This window comes from Trichosurus vulpecula, chromosome 4 (genome assembly GCF_011100635.1).
Source record: "Trichosurus vulpecula isolate mTriVul1 chromosome 4, mTriVul1.pri, whole genome shotgun sequence".
Lineage (NCBI taxonomy): Eukaryota > Metazoa > Chordata > Mammalia > Diprotodontia > Phalangeridae > Trichosurus > Trichosurus vulpecula.
This window is the reverse complement of record NC_050576.1, coordinates 272,223,476-272,249,126: the sequence shown is the minus strand read 5'-3', so window position 1 is coordinate 272,249,126 and position 25,651 is coordinate 272,223,476. Positions and strand designations below refer to the sequence as shown.

At 38.1% G+C, this 25,651-nt stretch overlaps 1 protein-coding gene across 1 annotated transcript in view; it reads left to right on the top strand.

Moving 5' to 3' along the window:
• The window catches only part of COL4A3 (collagen type IV alpha 3 chain), a 121,964-nt gene that overhangs the window by 11,203 nt on the left and 85,110 nt on the right, over positions 1–25,651 (top strand). The window contains exons 4-8 of the mRNA XM_036755705.1: positions 8,065–8,121; positions 11,556–11,645; positions 17,811–17,873; positions 18,555–18,608; positions 23,226–23,303. Of these exons, the coding sequence (XP_036611600.1) occupies positions 8,065–8,121; positions 11,556–11,645; positions 17,811–17,873; positions 18,555–18,608; positions 23,226–23,303 (342 nt within the window). The remainder of the gene's footprint in view (positions 1–8,064; positions 8,122–11,555; positions 11,646–17,810; positions 17,874–18,554; positions 18,609–23,225; positions 23,304–25,651) is intronic.

The window sequence follows — 25,651 nt, the reverse complement described above, 5'->3', positions numbered from 1 at the left end:
GAGACAGCATAGTATAGAAGAAAAAACATGCTGAGGTCAAAAGACCTGGGTTCAAATTCTGCCTTTCATAATTACTACCTATGTGCCCTTAGGCAAAGTTACTTGAACACCTCTCAGGGTCTTCTCCTTATCTGGAAAATGAAAAAGTTGAACTGAATGGCCTCTGAGATTCCTCCAGATTTAGATCTATGATCCTTTCATCTAGAGGGAGTAATGATTCCTTCCTTCTGGACTCTCCCTTGGACCTCTTCCATGAGAGTAACAAATACCTAAAGTGAGCAGATACCTCTCCATTTTATGCTTCCCTTGAATTCATAATCAAAAGTTCATGGAACATAGAGGATTCAACAACAAAGTTATGTCTATTGTCAGACTTTTCAGGGAAGTTTGAATAATCTTGATATATATGTGGTAGACATCTTGATGGATGAGCACCTTTAAGGTCACGTTTTGCTCTACCACATTGCAAGCATTTTTTATAACTAATAAATAGCAAGGACACTGAACTTTAGTATTCTCTGCACCTTTCAGTCAATTGTGTACCAAGTAAAATGTGGTCTTACTATGGAACCCTAGGATAATAATAATAATGATAACTTTACATAGCACCTTAAGGTTTGCAAAGCGCTTTACAAATATTATTTCATTTAATCTTAATAACTGCCATGGGAGGCAGGTTTATTATTATCTCCTTTTTACAGATCAGGAAACTGAGGCTCAAAGTGACTTGCTAGCTAAGGTCACACAGCTAGTAAATGCCTGAGGCTAGTTTTGTATTTAATTCTTCTGACCCCAGGACCAGTGCTCTCTGCACTGGATAGGATGCTAGGGTCCTAGCTCTAAAATGTCATTTGCAGAACCTGCCTGTTTGCTCCTTATCTCTTCATTGAGGTTATCCTCAAATGTGAGCAGATTATTCTCAGATTTTGTAGAGATGGAAAAGTAGGCCTTAAAGTCAGTAACTAGCAATATTTTTTTCCACTGCCTTCTCTAGCAGTCATAATATCCATGATTTTTTCCAAGCATTGAGTAGCCTACCCTCTTTCAGATATAATGAAAAATGATGCTTTGAACCCTCAGAACTCTTTCCACTAGCACAGACCTTCTCAATGCAAAGATGTATAGATCTAAAGTATAAGCATGAAAATTCTTCTGTGCTCTAAAAGAGGGTAAAAGTAATTGTGTTTCACAATTAGACTAAAACAAAATGAAACTTTAATGATCATTAATATGTCATTTCAAATAAGTTAAAAACCATTTTTAACAATCTGGATCATAGGGAATTTCAGTGAACTCTACTTTTCCTGAAAATATGTATATCTGTATATACATATATATATGTATATATAATCTGTATACACATATGTATACATATATTTTTAATTCTATTTTTAGTTTCAGTTCTAAATTCTCTTCTTCCCTCCATCACCTCCCCCACCCATTGAGCAGGCAAGAAATATGATACATATTATGTGTATGAAGTCATACAAAACATATTTCTGCATTAAGTGATGTCCCTCTCCCCCTCTTTGCTCCCCCCACTCCAAAAAAAAAGCAAGAAAAATAAAGGAAAATAATGTTTTAATCTGAGCTCTGAGTCCATCAGTTCCTAACCTAGAGGTGGGTAGCATTTTTCATCATGAGTCCTTCGGAGTTGTGATGAATCATTTTATTGATCAAAGTTATCAAGGCTTTCACAGTTGATTATCATTATAATATTGCTGTTACTATGTACATTGTTCTCCTGGTTCTGTTCACTTCACTTTGTATCAGTTCACATAAGTCTTCCCAGGTTTTTCTGAAATCATCCTCCTCATCTTCTCTTATAGCACAATAGTATTGTATCACATTCATATGCCATGACTCATTTAGCCATTTCCCAATTGATGGGCATCCCTTCAGTTTCCAGTTCTTTGCCATCACAAAAAGGACGGTTATAAATATTTTTATACATATGAGTTCTTGTCCTTTTTCTTTGATCTCCTTGGGATATAGACCTAGTAGTGATAGTTAGGTAGGGTTAAAGGATATGTAAAGTTCTATAGTCCTTTGAGCTTAGTTTCAAATTGTTCTCCAGAATAGTTGAATTAGTTCACAGCTCCACCAGCAGCAATTTAGAGTACCTATTTGCTACAACCTCCCCCTAGCATTTGTCGTTTTGTTTCTATCATCTTAGCCTAACTAATAGGTGTCAGGTAACACCTCAAGTTGTTTTAATTTACATTTCTCTAATTATTAGTGATTTAGAGCATTTTGTCATATAACTATTGTTGGCTTTGATTTCTTCCTCTAGAAACTGCCTTTTCACATCCTTTGATCACTTAGCAATTGGGGAATGGCTTCTATTTTTATAAAGTTGGCTCAGTTTCCTATGTATTTGAGAAATTACACATTTATCAGAGAAACTTGCTTTAAATTTTCCCTTAATTTCCTGCTTTTCTTCTAATTTTGGCTGCATTGATTTTGTTTCTGCAACAACTTTTTAAATTTTATGTTATTAAAATTAACCATTTTATTTCCCATGGACCTCTCTCTCTCTCTTTTGTTTTACCATAAACTCTTCCTCTATCCATAAATCTGATAAGTATTTTCTTCCATGCTCCCCTAATTTGATTATATCACCTTTTATGTCTAAATCATGTGCCTATTTTGAGTTTTACCTTAGTATGCAGTACGAAATGTTGTTCTTATGCCCAGTTTCTTCTAGACTACTTTCTAGTTTTCCCAATAGTTTTTGTCAAATAGTGAGTTCTTTCCCCAGTTTTATCAAATATTAGGTTACTGTGCTCATTTGTTTCTGTATATTGTGTACCTAATCTATTCCATTGGTCAACCACTCTAACTCTTATCCAGTACCAAAATGTTTTGATGATTACCACTTTATAATATTGCTTGAGATCTGGTGCTGCTAAGCCCTCTTCTTTCAAATTTTATTTTCATGAATCTTCTTGACATTCTTGACCTTTTGCTCTTCCAGATAAATTTTATTATTTTTGTAGCTATATACATTAATATGTATATCCTTTTAAAAAATGTTGAGCCATATTTGTAATTCTAAATATTTGTTCTAGAGAATGCAGTGCCAGCTAGTGGAATAGGGATCTTGAGTCTTGTATTTCATCATCCTCATCTTCCTCATCCTCATTTTTATTCATGTGTGCCTCTGCACAGAGTTGAACAGTGATTGCTGGTGTATGCATACACAGCTATGGAACCACGTGCAATAGAATAATTTCGATCAGTCAATAAGCATTTAGCAAGCACCTACTATGTACCAGGCACTGTGCTAAGCACTGGGGATACAAAGGAATAAATGACAATCCCTCCCATCAAGGAGCTCATAATCTAATGCAGGAGACAACAAGCAAACAAATATGTACAAATAAGTTAAATACAAGATAACTAGGAGGTATTTAACAGAGGAAAGGCATTAGAGTTACAAGGGATTGGGAAAGATTTCCTACAGAAAATGGGGTTTGAGCTGAGTCTTGAAAAAAGCCAGAAAAGCCAGGATAGGAAAGGAAGGAGGAAAAGCATTTCAGGAATTGGGGACAGGCAGTGCAAAGACACAAAGATGGGAGATGTGTGTCTTTTATGAGGAATCACAAGCAGACCAGTGGAAATAGACTGTAGAATACTTGGAGAGGAGTAACAGGAGAGAAGATGAGAAAAGTCTTCTTGCAAAGGAGAAGCCCAGTGATAAGCAGAGGTTGACCTAAAGGTTCAAGCAAGAATAGAGTGGGATGTTCTAGATCAAAATACATTGGAGGCAATACATTGAGGCTTAGATACAAACATATTGCCAAGAAAACATCAGAAACCTGGAAAAATCTGTACCCACAGAGCCCCAGAGCTATCACAATTGTCTATCTGCCATGATATACTCCTTTTGGAGAGTATCCATCCATTTATTATACATTTTGTACATTCTGGCCATACTTCTCAGAACTGCTGCTATTTTTAAGTGTTAGCCTTTACACATAGAGAGAAAACGACAAAATATTGGCAAATGCCCCAAATAGGGGACAATAAGGAATAAATTAATAAATCAGTTTAATAAAACAGGTTATATTGGTTACAAGTGAAAGTGTTAACTAAGGCTTAGTTTCTTAGCCCCTAGGAGGAGATGAATGAAAAATCAAATACAATCCCTTTCACTTATGACCGCTGAGGGCCTTGAATAAAGAAGGATTATTTATAAACCAACCAATTACAGTCTTAACAAGAGAAACATAAAAATAATCACAATTCCTTAGTCAGTTCTTACCTACCGGAGATATTTATGAATATTTGGCCTCTGGCATGACTGCATTGTACCAAAACATCTTTAAATTCAGATACAAATGGAAAATTGCAAAGAGTCCTCTATACATTTCATTTACATAACTTCCAGATCTTTGAAAATATTGATCTATTGGTTCGTAAAATTAAAGTACTTGGCACAGTGCCTGGCACATAGTTGGCTCTATATAAATGCTTATTCCTTTCCCTTATTCAGATGCAATAGGAGGATGAATGAGATAAGGTCTGAAAAGAATTGCATTTTCCTTCCTTCTTTCTGTAAAATTAAAGCAACCAAGTTTTAATTCTTCTTCTCTCTAGAAAGATCATCTTCTAAAAAAACTTTTACATTTTATGTCCCAATCTCAATTACACAACACACACACACACACACACACACACACACACACACACACCCCTCCATATTAAATATATATGTATATGTGCGTATATACATATGCAGTAACTCAAAAGAAATGAGATGCACAAATTTAGAGACATCTCCACTCCAAATGTTCATATGGACTATTTGTGCCCAACATGTGGTAAGAGTCTTCCAAGGTCATATTGGTCTGATCAGCCACAGTCAGGCACACTGCACCTTGACTCCAATATAGTGATGTCGTTTTGGTCCTCTTCAAGAACAAAGGACAATAATCAACCAACTATGTATACACATACAAAAAAATCTAATGCGGGAGACAAGTAAATAAGCCTGTACAAATAAGTTATATACAAGATAATAAGGAGATAATTAACAGAGGAAAGGCATTAGAGTTACAAGGGATTGGGAAAGATTTCCTGCTATTTGGGAAATATCTAAGGAAACATTTTAATTTCTTATATCTCTCTCCAATTGCCTTCCTTGGAAATTTATAAACAGAGCTTTGTTCTCATGACTCTAGAGAACACAAACTAAGATTAATATTAACCTAAGCATAAGAGGCTTTGGAAGAGTACATATAAATATACATACATATGGGTACACATACACACATATATGTGCATATATGTGTGTAAACACATATGCGTGTATAATGTATATATACAGTATTCCAAGTTTTGCCATTTTAAGCTTTAATAGTTTATGTATATGCATGTGTATATATGTGTGCTACATATATTTATATATGTCTATAAAATATAAATAAAATATATTATTCATATCCCCAAATGCAGACAGAAATCATATACACATGTATGTACATATACATGTACATATACATAAATACATATATGGCTTCCCAAAAGTTTTAGTGCATTTTTAAGTTTAATAGTTAATGTGTGTATGTATGTATGTATGTATGTACATACATACACATATACATTACATACATCTATATTTGTTTAGACATATATTATTCACATCCCTGAATGCAAGCAGAAAGCATAGCCGCTGGTTTCGTGTTCATCACTGGTTAGTGTTTCCCTCTTACACTGCAGATCCTAGAGATCTAAGCTATCATAAAAACTGGCAGATGTCCTAAAGTACATCGAGTGGCTAGTAAGATAAAACAAAACTTGTATTTCATCTCCCCACAACCTAAGGTCAGAGAGATGTTTGTTCTGCTTAGAGAAGCACAAACACTGTGGATCATCGTTTCTGAGCCTTGGACATATTTCAGGAAGACCAAAGAATTTCACAGGAGTTCCAAGGAGACAGGAGAAAAGAGAAGTTCCTCTGAGAGAAGAGAGAGAGGGTTGCTGGCCTTGCTTTTGGGAATGAATTAGGCTAGTAAAGGAAACAACTGGGATCCTGTCCTTTTCTCCTAACTGCATTTTAGAGGAATGCCTATTCCCTTTAAACTGATTCATGTGGTCCAGAACAGAAAGTATTTAATGTCCTATCAATTGATCAAGAAATAATTATTACACACCTACCAGGTGTTTGGCATGTTGCCAGGTGCCCAAGATACAAAAGGAGGATATGGTAACCCAGATCCTTTGTGTACCATAGGAACCTGTTACACAAAGACTAAAAATAACAGTCCCTACCCTTGGGGAATTTACATTCTGTCAAGGAAAACAATAGTTACATATATAAGTATATATAAAATAAATACAAGATGCTAGGGTAATGGAGGTACTATCTTATACCTATGTAAGCTAATGGCTAATATGACAAAAAAGGAAAATGTTGGAGGGGATATGGGAAAACTAAGATACTAATGCACTGTTGGTGGACTTGTGAGCTGATCCAACCATTCTGCAAAGCAATTTGGAACTATACCCAAAGGGCTATAAAACTGTGCATATCCTTTGATCCAGCAATATCACTGCCAGGTCTATATACAAAAGAGATTTTTTAAAGGAGGTGGGGAGAAGGAGATATTTATACAAAAATATTTATAACAACTCTTTTAGTGGCAGCTAAGAATTGGAAACTGAGCTGTGGTATATGATTGTGATGGAATATTATTGTGCTATAAGAAATGATAAACAGGCAAATTTCAGAAAAATCTAGAAAGACTTAGATGAACTGATATGAAGTAAAGTGAGTAGAATCAGGAGAATATTGTACACAGTAACAGCAATGAAAAACTTTGAATGACTTAGCTATTCTCAGCAATACAATGATCCAAGACAATCCCAAAGGATTCATGAGGAAACAAGCTACATGCCTCTGGAGAAAGAACTGATGTTGTCTTAATACAGACTGAAGCATACTATTTTTCTTTCTTTCTTCCTTCCTTCCTTCCCTCCTTCCTCCCTTCCTTCTCTCCTTCCTCCCTTCCTTTCCTCCTTTCTCATTTCCTTCCTTCCTTCCTTCCTTTCTTCCTTCTTTCCTTCTTTCCTTCTTCCCCTTCCTTCTTGATTTGAGTCTTCTTTTACAAAATGACTAATATGGAAATGTTTTATATAACTTCACATGCATAACCTATATCAGATTGTTCACCATCTCAGGGAAGAAGGAGGGAAGGGAGGAAAGAAGGGATAGAATTAGAAACTCAAAATTTTTTTAAATTGTAAAAAGAAATTTTTAACATGTAATTGGGGAAAAAAATATTATTTTTAAAAAACAAGGAATGGAGACTAGCATCTGGGAGAATCAGAAAAGGCCTCCTGTGGTAAATTACACTTGAAAAATCAACCAACATGCATTTGATAAGCACCCACTCGGTGTCAGATGAAGCAGCTAAGTGGTTCAGTGGAGAGAGCACTGGGCCTGGAGTCCGGAAGACCTGAGTTCAGATTTGACCTCCGACATTTGCTAGCTGTGTGACCCTGGGCAAGACATTTAACTTCTGTTTACCTTAATCCACTGGAGAAGAAAATGGCAAATAACTCCAGTATCTTTGCCAAGACAATTTCATGGCCAGTTTTGGGGTGCTGTGGTCCACAGGGTCAGAAAGAGTCAGGCATGACTAAATGTCAGGCATTGGTATACAAAAACAAAACAAAATCCCTGCTCCCAAGGAGTTTATTTCCTATACAAAATATGCACAAAAGATAATTTGGAGGGGGAAGGAGGACAGTTCTAACTGTGATCAGGAGCTGAACTTTGAAGGAAATTAGAGATTCTAGGTGCTTAACAAGGAGACAGTGCCCCCCAGGCCTGAGGGATAAAGCAAGGCCAGTTTGACTGAACCATGAGCTAGAGAGGAATGTTTAATAAGGCAGAAAAGGTGGATTGTGAAGGGCTTTAAAGGCCAAGCAAAGCAGTTTCAGTCAAAGAAAAGAAAACAACGATTGGGCTGGATTCATTTTGTCCTACTCATTGTGATTCTTCAAACATAGAAATTTGTCCTTGTTTTTAAACAAAACTCCTTTCTTTCCAAATAGGGCTGTGTCTGTACAGACAAGGGCCCGTGCTTCTGTGATGGCATCAAAGGCGATAAGGTAAGAAAAAACGGTTACTAACATTTTGCTTCTCTCTCCTCAACAAGCTCCATTCATAACATCCAGAAAGAGTGGTGTCCATTAGTTTTCCAAACGCTGCAATTTTAATGTATCCAAACAGAAACATTAACCTGAAAGAATGCCTTGTTCAAGCCCTTGGCTGGCTGGCCTAAATACCAGCAGTTAAATTATAACTCTTTGGGTGGTGAGAGAGGGACAGATAATTAGTAAAGTGAAGTTCCAGAGGATGTCCCTACATTTATGCACTGGCTACAATCTTACAGAACACAAGAGGACAACTGAAAACCACTTAGTTCAAGTGGAAACCACCGTGGTTTATTAGATGGAGGCTGAATAACATCGGGAAAAGAGCCAGAGTGGATGTCATGATCTCCACCTCCACCTAGTGGGAGATGAGGGTATCAGAACCACAATCGTTTCTGTGATACTCAAATGAGAACCAATTCTGTGAGGATTTCAAGGCTGCCATGTACAAATCATGGTGCTAGGAAAGGAATTTAACTGTAAGAACAACAGAAGGAATGCAGCAAAGATCTCGCGAATTCAAACTTCATTAATATGCCATTTGTGATGATTCAGACATGCTACATAGTCCAGTGGAAAGAAAGTTGGGTTAGGGGTCAAGAGCGGCTGAGTTAAAATCTCAGCTCTGTCATTTTCTATCTGTGTGACCTTGAAAAAAAGGAAACCTTTGACCTTCCTGGGCTTCTATTTCTTCAACTACAAAAGGAAGGGGTTGGACTAGATGACCTTAAAGGTACTTTAAATCTATGGTTCATTGAATTGGGTGAGAGTCTCAGTTCTGCTCTCTTGCTTGTGTTACCTTAGATATGTCCCCTTACTTTTCAGGGACTCATTTACCTCACCACTAAAATGAGGATGTAGACTGGATGACCTCACATTTCCTTCCAGCCTTACCAAGTCTATGCCTCTATATAAACTTGTCCAATCTTTTCCCTGTAGTTGCATCTAAGATCTATCATTTTCCCAAATGTTGATGTGCCATTCCCTGAGACAGACTGAAACCCTTCCATGCCTTAGGATAGGCAGCTCTTGTGGTTGTGGCCAAAAGTAATTCACCCTCTTGTGGCCAAATTTTTGGCGCTGAGGCTTTCCAAACTAAGTTTAGTGGATCCTTCTATGAAAGACAGAACTTGGCACATAATAAGTGCTTAAAAAATGTTTGTTGATTGACTAGCGATAGACACAAAGTCAGAGTTGCAGAACCTTTCATGCTTGTCAAGGCTTGCAGAAGTTTGCAATGTGCTGGCTCAGCCTTTTAGAAGTCAGAATAAGCTCAGTGCTGACACGGAGAGCCAGGATAGGTTTTAATGGAGGGTACTTACAAATGGTACTAAGAATTTTATGGAAAATCTTGAAGGAGGAATCTTTCAACTAACTACAGAGAATAAATTTTTTCATGTGTTTCAGTAGCACTAATTACCTGCAGACAAATAAGATAGTAACAGGTTGTTCACATATGCACATATATAAACATACACATACATATGTATGTGTGCACATGTATACATATATCTACTATATATACTTATCTCAACAGTTATATATACTTATATTTATGTGTATATATACATATATGTGTAGATATATACTTACATATACATACTTATATACTTTACATTTATATGTGTATTTATATACTTTACATTTATATACATATATACATATTTATTTATATACAATACATTTATACGTATATTTATATACTTTATATTTACATACATATATGCACATATATACATACTTATTTCAGCAGGTCACTTAGGCCTCTATTATTCCTGTTTTATTATACTATTATTAGTTCATTTGTACCTAAAAAAATAAAATTTCATTTCCTTATAGTCATTTTAGCATTCTGACTTTTCTTTAAGACAAAGGTATGAAGGTGGGAAACTGGGAGTAAGAATGAGGTGAGTGATCCAGTTAAACTTGTTTTAAAAAAAGGAATAGTAGGAATTAAGGCTAGAAAGACAGGTTTGAGGATACATCACAGATGACCTAGAATTTTGTGCTTTTGAAAATTAAATATTCAGAGTTTTGCCATGTAGCTGAATTATTTTCATCCCTCTGTATCAGAGGCAGGGCTTGACCCCAACTCTTCCTGGCATTTTATCCACTCCTCCCATGAAGTTCAATTTATGCATCTATTAACCTCATTGACACTCCTTACTATCAGTGACGACTATTACTTAATTCAGACTATTAGATCTGCCAGCCCATTTTTTTTCCTGCTACTGATTTATCTCCAAATCAAATAACAGATTAAATATGACAATTCTCTAACAGAACAAGAGGCAGTAAATATGCCCACAACCAGAATGTTACAATTATGCGTGCTTCTGCCACATTCTTTGGCCCTTGCCTCGGGTTCTACTTAAGACGTTTTCTTGTTTCCTGTTGGAGTTTTTTTTTTCACTTTGTTTGATTTTCTTATCCCCTTTACAATTCTTCACCGCTTATAGTATCTGCATCACTCATCTCTGAACTTTGAGAAATAGGAGGCTTTCAGGGTAAATGTGTTGGGGCAGGGGTGCGGGGCATTGGGGGGAGAGCCAAAGCTTGGGCATTGGGTGCTTTACATTTCACAAGGCACCTTTCTTACAACAGTCCTTTCAGATAGTTAGTTCATAATTAGTATCCCCATTTTACAGATAAAAAAGCTCTCAGGCTTCAAGGTAAAATAACTCATCAGAAGTCAACTAGCTGTTACGAGTCAGAACCAGGATCTAACCCAGGTCTCCTGATTCCAAAGTCAGCACGCACAGACCAAAGATTCACATCTGGAAGGGACTTTTGAGACCATCAAGGCACAACTCCATCCTCCAAACAGCTTATTTTACAGAGAAGGAATTGAAGCTCAGAGTAGTTACGTGATTCGATGTAGGTCATACAGGTAATAAGTAACTGAGCACGAGCTGGGTACAAGTCCATTCCAAATCCAACACTCCTCCATCTGTGCCACACTCTACTCTTTCTACCATACCATGTTGTCTCTACAAATCTTCATGAAAGACTGAAATCCTATGGTAGCTACAATTTCATTATCTGCTATTGGCCACTAATGGCTATATCCTCTCTCTCCCTCTCTCTCTCTCTCTCTCTCTCTCTCTCTCTCTCTCTCTCTCTCTCTATCTTTCTCTCTCTCTCTCTCTCTCTCTCTCTCTCTCTCTCTCTCTCTCTCTTTCTCTCTCTCTCTCTCTCTCTCTCTCTCTCTCTCTCTTCTCTCTCTCTCTCTCTCTCTCTCTCTCTCTCTCTCTCTCTCTCTCTCTCTCTCCACACACACACACACACACACACACACACAAATTCACCATTAAATCATCCAGGAAGAAGATGGCTATTTGGTCATTTAACTCCAATGTAAATTGTGTTGGTGCTGTTGATTTGAACAGGGTGAGAAAGGCTTTCCCGGTTGTCCTGGTACTCCTGGCCAGAAAGGATTACCTGGTCCAGAAGGTATACCTGGACCTCAGGGACCCAAGGTAAGTCATCTTCCAAGTTTGCATATCTCATGCTCTCTGATGGTGTACAGGCTCAGCACTTATGGGAACCCACTGACTCTACAGGTAGTGGAAGGTGGATGGAGCAGCATAGCTTCATATAAGTGCTCTCTTGTCACAGAAGCATGAGTTCTGCCAAACCCTAGACTTGCCCTTGAGCTGCTTTCCCTCTGATTACCTCTCCTCCCTTTGACCAACCCTAGCATGAGTGCCTTGGCATTTGACACTGCCTTAATTGTGGGATTTTATAGCAATTTCACTGTTTGTCAATGTGCTACCTTTGCATGATGCTTGACAGGTTGGTGTTACAGATGTTATCCTTTCGGTTAGCCCAGTTATTCCTTGGGTCAAGGACCAGGACCTGGACTGATTTGTAATCTAGGATTATCTACTGGGCCTAGGACCAGTCATCATTACATTTCCCTAAGCCTCAGTTTGTTTTCTTTTCTTCTTGTGTGATCATGATTCTACACTTGCTGTATGGGGCTGGTAGTCTGTAAGAAGGAGGTTGGGGAAACTTTCTTTGAGCAAAACTTGCAGCAGCAGACTGTTGATGAACCATGGTTCCTAGACTCTTGTCTGAGACACAACATCTAAGACCTTGATTCAAAAATAGGCGGGAGTAGAATGGAGGAAGTGGCCAATTGGGTCACCACAATTCTGGCAGAATAAAAAGAAAGCCCGTAAGATAGTATTCTGGGCCAGGCCTGACTCAGGCTAGTCCCATGCTTCCAGCCTGGGATGGGAATGAAATGAAATGAAACATTCATAGGCCATATAATATTTTAAATAATTTTTTGTTTTGAATTTAGTAAACACCAAAAAGGGATTGGGGGAGGGGGTTTCCCTATACAAAGTAGAAAAGAAAAAAGGATTACACGTAAAACCACAAATTTCTATTACATTCAGCTTATATAATAAATATAAATATTACCATCAAAGATGTCCTTATGGTCTGTATTTCCTTCTAAACTTCTTTTTATTCTCTTCTGTGAATTTCAAAGATGCTTTCATGACCCTCTTTTATTTATCTTCGTTTTTTGGTGGGGACAGAACTATTGCTAGCCTGCACATCCCACTCAGTCCCAAGCAAAAAGGAAAAAAATCTTTGTAACAAATAAGAATAATCAAGCAAAATAAACCCACATCATTTTCCACGTCCAAAAATCTGCATTTCATTCTTCTGGAGTTGTGGTTGGTCGTTGTGTAGATCAGAATTCTCAAGTCTTTTAAAATTGTTTTGTCTTTACAATGTTGTTAGTCCAAAAAATTGTTCTCCTGATCCTACTCATTTTATTATGCTTAAGTTTACACTAGTCTTTTCCCAGTTTTTTTAAACCATAATGATAATATTCCATTATATTCATTGATCCTAATTAGGTCAGCCATTCTTCAATTGACAGGCACTCTGTTAATTTCTATCTCTTTGCTACAAGCAAAAAGAGCTGCTATAAATATTTCTGTACATGTGGGTCTTTTCCTCTTTCTTTGAGGATACAGACCTAGCAGTGGTATAGCTGCACAATTTGGTGACTGTGGGCATAGTTGCACATTGCCTTCCAGAATGGCTAGACCAATTCACAGCCCCATCAACAACACACTAGTGAGTCTCTAGAATTTAAGAAAAGAAAGTTTATTCAACATTAGCATGGAAAGGACATCAAGCAAAGAAAGCATTTAGTTCAGTTGGGCACAGCTCCCCTCAAACCTCCCCCCGCATTTGCCATAGTGATACAGCCAGTGAGAAGTCAGTCACACAGCAGTAGGAAGGCTGTTGAGTCTGAGAAGCACAGTCTATTGTGAGCTGGACTTTTATGCCTCAAGTGATCAAGATGTCAGCAACTCTATGTCACTGACTATGTCTATGATTCAAGTTAGATTTCCTGGGCCAATTAAGTCTCAAGGATGGTTTCATTGCTTTTTGAGGGAAGAATTAGCCTTTGTGGTGGGGACCTTCTCATCTTATTGCCGTAGTTACCTCTTAATACAATGGGTTTTGAGGCCTTCGAAGATTTCAGTACTAAATCAATAAATTAGCCCTTGCCATCATTGTAAAATGTAGCAGGACCATATCCCAGCTCTATTTTAAATTCATATAGACCCTCCACATTTAGATTCTGCCAAAGATCTAAAACTTAGAACATTGCAATAATATTACTCTATAATCCTACCATCTGTCTCAACGAAAATGAGACTACTTTATAAACAATCAATGGATTTCCATTAGAAATATGTGTAAATTAAATACTATTTAAATATCTACTGTTCTTTCTTCCAATGGTCATTAGCCAGACTGAAGTCTACAATGATTAATCTCTTTAATCATGGGTCTCCTGAAGCATTAGTTATAACCTAGGTGAACAAAGAGAAAAGTGGTTCATCTGCTGAGTGAGTTTTTTAAAGGCTGGAATGTTCTGTCACCTGAGAAAATGATTGTTTTCATTTATCTTATTCTGTCTCCATGGTAGTAATTATTTAGGCATCGTCTGAATTCCTCACTCAGAATTCCATTCCCATTTTTACCAGAAAGAAAATAGGGAATATGTAGCCCAATTAAGGGCTCAGAGACACTGTCTCATATATAATGTAGATTTGTTTTTTGTCAAATCCAACCTTATCTCTCCTTTTTGGCATGTTGTCTCTCTCTCCAGCTCTATCCTTTCATGTCTTTCTCTTTTCATTTCAAATATCTTCTTCCAGAGTCAGGGCAGGCCAGGCCTGATCTAAGCATGCCTTCCTCCCTCCTGGTGTGGGCAGGGGGAGGGGGCTGGGGGGCTGCCATTCCACAGGTTGTTGAGTAGGTCAGTTATTTCACTACAACTGCTTCTTTTCCCAAGTGATCCGTGCCTCATTGCTTGGCTGTTTCCTCTTTCAATGTTTCTATCAGATATATCCACATTAACTAAAACAATACTTCTGAGCACACACTGCTAATTTGGGGGTATGTGCTGTCCTAGATAGGCCAGACACATCACAGAATTAATCCAGGAAAAAATGTGTTCGATGCAGTGTTCATGACGGTTCCACTTTGAAGCAGATCACCAAGAACATTGGCTCAAATACAGATGACACCAGATGAATTAAACCTAATGAGAAAAGTTCCCAAAGTCACAAGTTTTTTATCGCACTTAGAAGTACTTGAAAGTAAGAGAAAATGTATAACAGGAATATAAATATGAGGACCACATATCTTCCTGAAGAATAACGCAAATGGGAATTTTTGGTTGGGGGGGAAGAGGGGAGAAAAGAACAGCATGTGAATCTTTTTGAGGATTTGGGAGTATTCAGCCCCTGAGTTCCATATAAGTGAGAAAAGGCAGACTTTGGCCTTGGCAGTTTAATCTAATCTAGGAAGACTATGTTAACAACTTTTTTCTTTCTTGCATGATGGAAAATACCAAAATCTCTGAAACTTTCTGTTTCTGTGTTGTAGAGAGGGACAGATACTCCCTACCCCCCTTCCAAAGCAGATCCCTTCTAAAGCTGTATTTCAGCAATGACTCTTAATTCATCACAATATGAACACTGCAGATTCATCTCTGATTTATGCATTTCTCTACATTTGTAGAATATTTTATTAATAAGCCTAAGAAGCCAGACAAGCAACATTGGCTGCTATTTCCATCTGCCATAGCCATCTTTACACTGAGTCTTATTATGCTCTAGCAGCTGATTAGCTGGTCTCTTTTAGATGGAACTTTATTTTTCCCTTCCAAGTTAATATTCTAGCTTCACAGTGTTTATGAGAAAATTGATTACAAGTAAGGCAGTGTTAAATGATGAGATAAACAGAAGGTAAAACAGTGTTAATAGTTTGGAGAAATGTGGGGAAGGATGGTCTATAATGTATACAGGTATTAATATTATGTATTTACATATTATTTTACTATGTATTTTTTTCTTTCCCTCACTCCTTAATATGGTTCTAGGGCTCTCCAGGGTTTCCAGGCTTTATTGGTTCCAAAGGCACAAGGGTCAGTATTACAATCCTTGCATATTAATTTTCTTAAATGCTGTATTTTGAACATTTAAACAGCATTTCTTTATATATATATATCAACAGGGAATGACGGGATTGCCAGGGTTTCCAGGTCCTCCAGGACTTCCTGTAAGTAAAGAGGAAATGAATGCTTCTTGTTTATAGGGTCACAAGTCATGGGGTCATAGTTTTAAAACTGGAAGAGACCTTAAAGTCATCCAAGTTGGCAGCATGGAGTAGTGGGCAGAACACTGGACATGGGAGTCAAGAAGATCTAGTATCTGAATCCCACCTGCAAGGAGGTATCCTCTTAGCTGCATGATTATGGTGAAGGTGCTTACCTTCTCTGAGCCTGGGCTTCCTCACTGAGAACCTGAGAATACCAATACCTGGTGTAACCCTCTCAACACGGTGTTGGGAATCTCATCTTAAAATATATATATGTATATAAGATATTTTGTTGGTCTTAAAGGAAATCTTAGTTACTGTGGCTGGCAAATGAGAGCATCTCCTCAGTCTACTTAAAGCAGCCTGTTTTGGCTATTATTATCATTAATTCAACTCCCTCATTTTACAAATGGGGAAACAGAGGAGGGAGTGACTTGTCCAAGATAACACAGGTACTAAGAGGCAGAGCTGGGATTTGAACCCAAGTCTTCTGACTCAAGATTCACCGTTCTTTCCATTAGACCATACTGTCTCTCTTAAATTTCTCTGAAGAGTGATTGAAATAATTCTATCTGACTTATAATCAGAAGAGTCAAACTCATTGAACTTGCCACAAGTGGGTTGCAAAACGGGCAACCAGATTAAAATATAATCAGGAAATATCTGACAAATATATTAAAATTAAAATAAAAAAAGTTTTGGTTTTCTATGTTAATATGTACCCCGCAGGAGTTTCTATTTGAATTTGATGCCACATATCTGTATGGATATATTATATATACCTAATAAGAATAAAACTTACTGTAGAATCCAGTTAAATTGCAATGATCTGTATAGAAAGAGTCAGGAAGACCTGAGTTCAAATCCTTATGATCCTGAGCTGATCACTAAAAACTCTCTCGACCTCAGTGTCTTCATCTGTAAAATAATCCACTAACTCACAGAGTTGCTTTGAGGAGATAATGAGATAATATGTAAAGTGCTTTATAAAACTTAAGGCACTATAGACATTAGTCATTATATATATATATATGTGTGTGTGTGTGTGTGTGTGTGTGTGTATACATACGTACATATATATATATATATATATATATATATATATATATATATATATATATATATATATATATATATATATATCATCACTCCTGAGATGGAGCAACTGCATAAAGATAAAGCTTGATAAATCTACTCTATGACACAGGTGTTAGTTCTGCCCCAGGGGTCTCCCTGTTTAACACCTGTGTTATAAGCATTCCACCAAATTTGGAATGGTTATTTAGATAGTGAATTAAATAGCCCAAACCTCATCCTCTGTTAGACCAACATAATTTCCATAAATAAATATAACAAAAAGATATAAGTCCCTTGTTTTAATTAGCCCAATTTGTTTCTAGAATTCTTCAGGACCACATAGCACATGCAGTTTCCACTAAAGTCCTACTCAGATCATCAGCTCATAGATTTACAGCTGGAAGGGAAAGTAGAGACTGTCTAGTCCAACCTCTTGCTTTTACAGATGAAGAGACGATGAGAGTGATGGAATGCCTTGCCCAGGGTTAAACAGGTAGTAAGTGGAAGGGCTTGGATTTGAACCTGGCTCCACTGACTCCAAGTTCATTGCCCACAATACTCATCATGGCATAGAGATGACTCTGGGTTCTTGATGGCTGGGCTAGCAAAGAGCAGAGTCTGATGAGTCTTTTCTAGCTAGAAAAGTTCTGAATACAGTCCTAGGGATGGAATAAATGTCTTCAAACTACCCTGGACAAATTTAGAAAGTCTTCTCCCCAGGCTAGCCTAGAAAAGGGTGTGATCTGCAAGGAGGGAGGAGAGGCATCCAGGACAGGGCACTCCCTCCCATATGGGCAAAACTGTGGATCAGCCAAGCATTAAAATTGGTCACTAACCCCAAATCTTACAGCAGCTTTTCTAGGGTGTCAGTACCTAGCAAATTATGATATCTTTCGATTTTGTTCTCTCTCTCTTTTTTTCAGGGTAGTCCTGGGAACACTGGCCCTTATGGACCTCCTGGTTTACCAGGATGCAATGGCACTAAGGTAGGGAAAAAAAAGAAAAAAAAGAACAGAACAGCAGTGAGGAGATAGGTTTTCGTGAAACATTTTAGCCAAACATACATATATGAATGCCTGAACCGAGCATGCATGAGATTTGGAACCAGACGACGTCCTCTATTCGCTTTTTCTCTATTCTTCAATTCTCTCATGTCATCACATGGTCAGTTTCACCCTCAGGAAGATAAAGAACCAGGTGCCCAAGTGGTCAGTTTCACCTGCAATTGTGAAGCACCATTAATCACCCCAGCTGTGGGAGCACAGCTGCACTCAGGATGAAGAATGACTCTGCTTACCAAGTCAAACCAATCTTCTAGCTCTTCATCCCTTTTCCCCAGAGCATGGCCTCAGATGGAGGGGGATGACCTAATTATTCAAGTTTCAAGTAATCAGCAATTGAAATTTCTTGGCACAATTAGGCTTTTGGAGCCCATGAACAATTTGAGAACAAGTAGATTCTAATCCCATTTTCAATTGATATAATGGATTCCTGGCTCTCAGTTTCCTGACCCACAAATAGCTATAAGCACTCCTGAGTGCTTCATCTAGGGTTGCCGTTGCCTTACTGAAAGCGGAGGGGAAGGGACAAAGGAAATGCCTGAATAAGCTTTTCTAGTGAGGTTGGACAACAGCTAAGAAGAATGACCAACTTTGTATGCCTTTCAGGGTGAGCAAGGATTTCCAGGACCTCCAGGGACACCAGGTTATCCAGGGTTACCGGTAGGTTCTACTTTGCAAACCCTGCCATGGAAATGAAGTATGGGAAAGAATCCATCTACTTCTCTTTCACATACTATAAGGGAAAGCTCAAAAAGACATTTCTGTTCTCCACCAGGACAGCATCCCAGCTAATGAGACTCTGAGAAAAGAAAGAGAGAACCTTAGATGTTCACCTGTTGCAGGTGCACTTTTGTGCCTACATGACTAACGATTGTTAAAAATTTAATTGCAAAGATAGTATTATGGTGTCTTAGGACAACTTGCAGGGCTATACACATTGGCAACCTGATTTGAGAGTATACAACACTCTTAGTTAACAGTGATCAGTGGAACACTATGGGGGTTGGGTGGGTTTGGGGGATAGGGAAGATTGAGTTACAGCTAAAACTGAAAGTCACTGTCAGTGTCCCACTGTCCCAGGCTTAGCAGACAGTATGATCCCAGAGTTTCAAAGTTGGAAGCATTCTCAATGACCACCTAATCCAACGAATCCCTGAAAAAGTGTCCGCTCTATACCACACCAGACACACTATCATCCAGTCTCTGCTTGTAGACCATCGAGGGAAAGGCTACCACCTCCCAAGGCAGTCCATTCCTCTTTAGGAAGTTATTTCTAACATGAAGGCTAAATTTGCCCTTTTTTGTGTGTCCACGCATTGCTCCTTGTCCTGCTCCCTAGAACCAAAGAGATCAAATCTAATCCTTTTTCCACTTAGCTTTCTATTGCTTAACTATAACTGTTATGTCTCTCTAGGACTTCTCTAATCTAAGATTCCCAGTTCTTCCACCCATCCTCATATGTCATGAGTCTCTTCACCATCCTGGCTGTCTTCCTCTGACTCATATTAGGTTGCTATAAGTCCACTGAAAACTACAGAGTTTTTCAAAGGAATGACTATCTAATTCCCTACCGCCTTTTTAAATTATTTTATTCCAGGTTAAAGATTCTTTGACCTTGACATATATAACAGGAGTAAAATAAGAATTAGCAACTCTGCTTTATTGAGAAAGCTCTGCTATGGAATCTCAGCAGAGAAGGAATCGTTGGGAAGGGTGAAGGAAAGAGGGCAAAATCAAGCAGTGTGTGGCCATGTTTCCCTCTCAGTATGTCTGAATGGAAGGGAGTTGAGATGAGTATTTCTTTTGTTAACAGAGAAAGTAAGGTAGGAAGATGTATCTAGGTGGACAGGGCCCTAGTCAACAGGAGAATCAAATGTCTAGTCCTATCACAGAGACCCTCGTGGATAGCCAAAGAAAATCCATGGGGAACCAAAGTATGGTGATGTATCTCTGACCACTTGACTCCTATGACACTTCTACCATCTGTACATCACTTTTTAGTCTTGGATATAGACTGTCTTGAACTCTTTTCCCCTTGTTCCATCTGTATTATTCTCATCTTCCCAAATAGATAGTGGGTTATTTGGGTGAGAAACCATGTCTAACCCTTCTTTATCTCTTCCAAAACCACAGAGCCAAGGGCCAAATCCTTAATACCTTATGAAGGGACACTTGGGAGCTTAGATTTACCTTGCCTAGTACCTTGACTGTGTATGAACACACACACACACACACACACACACACACACACACACACACACACACATACAGTTTATATCTCAAATCTCGATGGAGCTCCATTTCCACATTTACAAAACTGTGTGATCTCTGACAAGTCACAACCTCTCTGATCCTCAGTTTCTTCATCTATAGTAGATGATCTTTAAGGTTTCTTCCAGCTCTATGATCCTGCTTTACCTCTATAATTCTGCCTTTCTTTACTGTCTTTTAGAATTGGAGGTTCTGAGCTCAGATCCCAGCTCTGCTTCTTAATACTGATATGAACTCAATCAAGTTACTTTCCCTTTGACTCTCAATTTCCTCATTGCTGAAATGAGGAATTTGAACCACTGAAGGGCTATCCAGTTTTAAAGCTAAGCTCCTGAATGTCCCTTCATGGATCTTTTCCAGCATGCTCCCCTTGCCCCCTCATTCTTTACCCTCCAAATCCCAGTCTTACTTCCTGATATTGGTTGGTTAGATGGGGACTATGACAGTCTCAGGTACAACTAGATATCATCTTCTCTTTCTACTTTGACAACTGCCCACTTCATTATTTATTTTGCATAGTGTTCCTCAACCCTCAATTTGCAGATGCTAATCTATTTGTTCAGTCATTTTTCAGTCCTGTTTGACTCTTTGTGGACCCCATTTGGGGTTTCTTAGCAGAGCTACTAGAGTGGTTTGCCATGTGCTTCTCCAGCTCATTTTACAGATGAGGAAACTGAGGCAAACAGGGTTAAGTGACTTGCCCTGGGTCACCCAGCTAGTAAATATCTGAGGCCAGATTTGAACTCAGGAAGATGAGTCTTCCTGATTCCAGGCCTGACACTATCTACCACCTACCGGCTCCATGTTAATCTACAGCCTCAAACTATGTAAATAGCCCTATTAACCTGGTAACCTAGAATCTGGAAAATCACAAGAAATTCTTTGGTTAGTTTCATCCTAGTATTTAAACTAAATTAAATTTGTGCCTCAATAAAACAAAGAGCATCATACTAATTAAAAGTAATACTTAAAAAAAACCACAATGATGTCATTACACTGTCAACTCGACTTTTTTTAAGCCTTCTCATAACTTAGGGGGCTTGGTGCTTCAGAGCCCTGTTGAAATAACAATTTGCTTTGGAGGAACATGAGCCTCCTGTTTTCCTAGAGCAAGGTCTCAGAGGACGTGTGCCTTGAACATTACGAGTTCATCATTTCTTAGGTAACACTTTCTATTAGACACATAGAGTTTCCCTCTCACACCAACCTATTGCCATAATTATTTAATGTTCCTTGAATCTTCATTAGCTGTCACTAAACACAGGCTTAATTCCTTAGCATTCAAATTACCAAATTTGCAAACTTTGAACTAAATCATTGGATTTCTCTAATGTGGCATTCCCTATATTTTTCACAAGAGTGAGGGAAAGTTCCCTATTTGCATTCTATTTTATTAATTTTGTATTATTTTTTCTAGGGGTACCAATGGATTAAAAGGAGAAAAAGTAAGTCATTTGTAGTGTTATCATTAATTACTCAATGATCAAATGTATCCAAATTTAAAATATTATAAATAAAATATTTGTATCAAATGGAGAAATATATTTAGATATAATTAAGATTTTATGAATACAAATGCCATTAACACATAACCCAACATAATGTGGGCAATTTTTATACTTATGGAATAAAAAAGATTGTTGCATCATTTCTTTTCTAGCCCTTTGTATAGATATACTATAACAGATGTAATTTTCTATCATCATAATCCATTGAGGAAGGATAATCTAATAGAAAGAGCACTGAGCTGATGATCAGGGAGCCCAAAGTCCATGTGGCAGTGTGGCTGGAGTCAGAGGAGCCATGCTGGGCATTATCACATTCAGGCATACTGGCACCACCAAGGCAGGGCGAGGAAATATAACACAATAAAAATATTTAAATGTGGAGAATCAGGTTAAATTTGGCAGTCAAGTCCTCTAGAGCTTCTTGCAATTTGGCCTTCCTCATTCGTTTGGGATGTCCTCAACTATGATTATCTGGGTGACAAACAGTTTCCTCTGACCCTCTCTTAATCCTTGATAACAGCCGCACAGAAATCCTCACAACTAGGAGGAATGAGCAACCAGCACCAACCTTCCTTTTTTATTTGTTCCTGCTTTCTCATAGTCAAACCTAGCTTCTTTCTGTGTAGACAGCTAACTCTAACGCTTAATTCCTGACTCAGGGCTTTTCTCTCTCATTAGCCCCTTTAAATCCTGTGACCCCTTAAAATCTAGACTGATCTCTGTCATTGAATGCACAATCTTACAAACTGCTTTAAGTTCTTTTTTCATTTCGCCACCAGTAAAAACCACAGAAACCTGAGGGGAGAGAAAGCAAATTCAAAAATAAAAACACTAGATAGTTTCAAGGCATTTCTATGTCTAAAGAAAACAAGCAACTTACAACAGCTTTGGGTATATTAATGTAGATAATGACACTTGCACCACGTACTTCATTTTGTGATTGTGGCCAGAGCACATTGTAAAGTATAAGGCATGACCAGGATACCCCAAAAGTCTTAGTGCAATTTTAAGCCAGTAAAACTTAAAACCATACTGAGACTTTTGGACAATATGATGATGATGATGATGATGATGATGATGATGAGATGATGATGATGATGGTGATGATAGTGGTGGTGGTGGTGATAGAATTAAAAAAAAGCACTTTAGAGTTTTTAAAGTTAGATATGTGTGTGTATGTATGTGGGTGTATATCTATATCTATATATCTATATGGATGTAGATACAGATATATATTTGATATTTACAACAACCCTGTAAGGTAAAGTACTGTTATTATTCCCATTTTTAAGATAAGAAACATGAGGTTAAAGGTCTTGGGTTATACAGGGAGTAAGTATATGAAGCAGGATCCATGTAAGCTGTCATGATTACTACTATCATGTATTAGTAGACTGTGAAATATTTTAGCCTTGGAACAGTATGACTGAATAAAAAAAATAAGAGCTGTAAAAAGATTATATTTCATTGGATTTAATGGATTTCCCTCATTTTCAAGGGAGCCCCGGCTCATGAAGAAGGTATAGGAAATGATGGAAGAGGTGACCCTGGGTTACCAGGAATCCCAGGACGTCAGGTACAGAACTTCAGGCAGAGAACAGACTCTCATTTTTGTTGTCTTCTGTAATGCTAATATAATAAATGCTTGTCAATTCACTAAAAATTGATTTATTCATTCATTCAAATTCACCAATCTACCTCATACATGCAATTCAAAGACATCTCTCTTCCTAACAACCATTTAAAAATTTTGTAATGAGACACTATTTGATTCAGCAATTCAACACACACATTTATTGAAAGCTTACTACATGCCATGCATTGCTAGGCGCTGGGGACACAAAAAAAAAAACAGTTCTTGCCCTCAAGAAGCTTACATCCTACTGGAGAAAAGCCACATGTAAACAAATTAGTATATAGAAACATAGGTGTGTGTGGGGGAGAGAGAGAGAGAGAAAGAGAGAGAGATATACATGTACATATACAGATTTTTGTATATATGTAAGTTGTAGTTTAGGGGTGTATATACTTAGAGTAAATACAAGGTGGTTTGGGGGTAGGAAGAGCATTAAAAACTGGGGAGATCCGAAATGGCCTCCTGAGGGAGATGGCTGCTAAAAGGTGCTTTCAATGAAGCTAGGGCTTCTCCAAGGTGAAAGTGAAGGAGAGCAGAGGAGATACAATGTCACCTACAGAGAAGAGCAAGTAAGTCAGTTGGCCTGGAATACAGAGAGCATCAGGAAGACTTATGTCAGATCAGATTAGATCATGAGACCGCCAGATCATAATGGGCTTCAAATGCCAGAGTTTTCCAAATAGTCACTTGAGCTTCTTGAGGAGAGGAATGCTACGGGCAGGCTTTCATTTTAAGAATATTACCTTTGTAACTTTCTTTATGTCTTGAACCCCTTTGGCAGTTTGGGGTGAAAGCCTATGGACCCATTCTACATACATGAGTAAACAGCAAAGGAAATCAAGTATGTTGAAATATAGTTCTCAAAATAATTTTAAAAGCAAGTTCATGGACCTCCATTTAAGAACCCCCACCTAAGATCATAAGTTGCAGAGAATGTGCTGACCTGCATTGGTAGAGAGAATGTCCTCATCCAGGGAGTTCCCTAAACCAATGTAATCACAGCCTTAGTTTTATATGACACTTGGGTCATACATACAGGCCCCTCAGGGTTGGAGTAGAAGCTTAGATCGGTGGCCTCTGCAGATATTCAGCCTAGGCTGTATATTAATTCCTATATCTTCACAAACCAATGGATTGCTTACCCCCACCCCAACTAGTACTGGTTACCAACCATAGTCACAGTCCTTAAAACATCCAGTTGGAAGAAAACAGACATACCACCATTTTGCCTTCACAGTGTATAAACACAGTGGTGAGATCATAGAATCCCTGGGTTACCCACATAGTTACAGTTGTGCCCTCCCCTGAACACCACAGGCTCACTTGGACCAGCTCCTCTTTCCATAACCAGACCAATTCTCTCCAAAGACAAAAAGATTGCAACCAGTCTTAATGTCATGATTAACACCAAGTAAGTACAACAACTTGTAACAGTAAGATACCTACCTTGTTCTACAGTTCTACAACTATACAGAGGTTGATAGGGAGGGGCTAGAATAAGTGCATTGATGGGAACTAGATGGGCTTTATGAAGAGGTGAGTCTTGGGCAAAATTTTGAAGGAGGAAAAAGAAAAGAGGGCCCATTTCATGTAATGACATATGCAAAAGCTTTGGAGCCTCGGGAAACAAGTAGTTTGATGGTGTGAGATGGAGGTATAATTGTATAGAAGATGGGGTATATCCAAATTCCAGTTGAAGAACAGTGCCAGTTAGTAGAGGGCCTTGAATTGATGATTAGGAGTTTTAAATGGATTCCATCCAACTGGTGAGATCTGACAAACAATACTTGAGGAAGTTCTTGCTATCCTGTGTTGACAGATTCAAGAGATGAAGGGCAAGAAGCAAGGAGGCCAGAGAGGATGGGGGAAAGGAATATGACATCCTAAAGATTGGACCATAAGCAAAGGGAAAGCAAGACTATATAGCCTCTGCTATAAAACACAATGGAGCATCTGGTTTTATATCTGTAAACATTCCCCTCCATTGCTGGGTTGCTGATGACCTATTCCACATGGTTAAATACCCTCTATTCTTTGGATGTGATGATTTATGTGACATGATTTATTTTTCTGATTCCTTTAAAATACTTCAGTAAATTAAACTTGCAAAATTAGGGTTGCTTTTATATAATAACCAGGTGAGAATTTATTCTAATGTTTTTTAAAGGGTTTGCCTGGACCTCCAGGATTTCCTGGACCAGCTGGACCACGAGGGCCTCCAGGATTCTTAGTGAGTATAAAGCTCTCATCAATGTGTGTGTGTGTGTGTGTGTGGTGTGTGTGTGTGT